Source organism: Eimeria necatrix, genomic scaffold (assembly GCF_000499385.1).
Source record: "Eimeria necatrix Houghton genomic scaffold, Enh_scaff3279, whole genome shotgun sequence".
In the NCBI taxonomy this organism is placed as follows: Eukaryota; Apicomplexa; class Conoidasida; order Eucoccidiorida; family Eimeriidae; genus Eimeria; species Eimeria necatrix.
Window position 1 is genome coordinate 1 of NW_013653806.1, and position 1,616 is coordinate 1,616.

A 1,616-nucleotide genomic window follows, 5' to 3' on the forward strand; every position below is an offset into this window, starting at 1 on the left:
GCTCGCGACTCGAGAGCAGAGCGGGCTTCTTTGCTTCCACTCGAGATGAATGCCTGTCTCCCCGGGTGCGTCTGGAATGCAACCCCGAGATCCCTGTCGCCCCTGGAGAGGAACATTGGCTTCTGGACACAAGCCTAGATGAGGTCTATTGGCCCTGCAGTCACTCGAGAGCAATCCCCAGCTTTCCTTCGCAACTCGAATGGAAGATTGGACTTGCCTGGGCCAACACAAGAGGCAGCCTGAATTCCCCGTCGTAACTCGAGAATCCCGCCGTAACTCGAGAAAAACCACGTGGCTCCCCCGCCATCGCAAGATGAAGCCCTTTCCCGCTACAGCGCCTCAGGAGAAGTCCCACGTTAGGAATTGGAGGTCGAAAGGGCACTTGGCACCCTTGATGCGACCCACAAAGTTCCCCGAAATCCCGGTCTCCCTCGAGAGGAACACCGAGGTTTTCCGGCACCCCCTCCTCTGAGCCCTTTCTCCCCTCCTGATCTGGACAGGAGGGTCGACTCCCCTGCTTTGTCTGGAAGGGGTTCCCGACCTTCCGGTCGCACCTCAGGATGAGGCCGGTCTCACGACGACATTCCAGACGTGGCCTCGTGGGTGGTTCCACATTCCGAAGGACCCCGATTTCCCGGTCCCCTCTTGATAAGAACCCGATGCCCGGACACCTCTTCGAACTCCACCCTGTGAATGAAGTCAACACGAAGGGGCAGTGACTCGCCCGTGCATCGTCGGGAAAAGACCCCCAGGTTCCAAATACCGCTCGACAAGTGGCCTGTCTCCCCGGGAACACCTCGAGAGGCAAGCGGAGTTCCATGCCTCAACCCAAGACGAGGCCTGACTCTCCTGTCCCCAGTCTGCAGGGACCCTGCGATCGGAGTCTGAAATCAGAGGTACCCTGCGGTTCCTGCCTCAACTGGAGATGAGGCCCTCTTCCAATGCACCAAGCCCAGTGGAGTCCCGAGAGGCCCCTCCCACCTCCAGTTTCCCTGGCTTCTCAGAGCCACCATGAGAAGCCCCCTGAGGTCACCTGCACAAGTCGAGGGAACCCAGGGTTTCCTGCCTCAACCCGGGAAAGACCTCGAGAGACCTTCTTCAACACGTCTCGAGGCCAGAGTCCCCTCCCATGGCTCGGGAGCAATGACGCGCTCCCCCTCGCCACTCGCATGGAGACCCGACTTCCCTGGCGCCCCACGAGAGGCTCACTGACCTCGCCGTCGTACCTCGTGAGAAACCGCACACTGGGGCCGCCGCTCGAGAACAACCCCGAGATTCCCCCGTCATCGAGAGATGAGGGCCTTCGTCTCCTGCATGGCCTAGCGACCAATCTCGCGACCTCTCTCCAAACGCCTCAGGAGGCTTGACTCCCTTGAGTCCACCCAGTGAGCTCCAAGAGATACCCGTCGCGATTCGAGAGCAGAGCGGGGTTCTTTGCTTCCACTCGAGATGAATGCCTGTCTCCCCGGGTGCGTCTGGAATGCAACCCCGAGATCCCTGTCGCCCCTGGAGAGGAACATTGGCTTCTGGACACAAGCCTAGATGAGGTCTATTGGCCCTGCAGTCACTCGAGAGCAATCCCCAGCTTTCCTTCGCAACTCGAATGGAAGATTGGA

General features: G+C 59.8%; 1 protein-coding gene across 1 annotated transcript; it reads right to left on the bottom strand.

The window, feature by feature from the left end:
• Window positions 1-160: 160 nt before the first annotated feature.
• ENH_00043860 (hypothetical protein) lies at window positions 161-820 on the bottom strand (the record flags this gene model as incomplete). The annotated part of the gene is made up of 1 exon (XM_013580892.1): window positions 161-820. One exon carries the CDS (start codon window positions 818-820, stop codon window positions 161-163), a length of 660 nt encoding a protein of 219 aa, XP_013436346.1.
• Window positions 821-1,616: the final 796 nt, after the last annotated feature.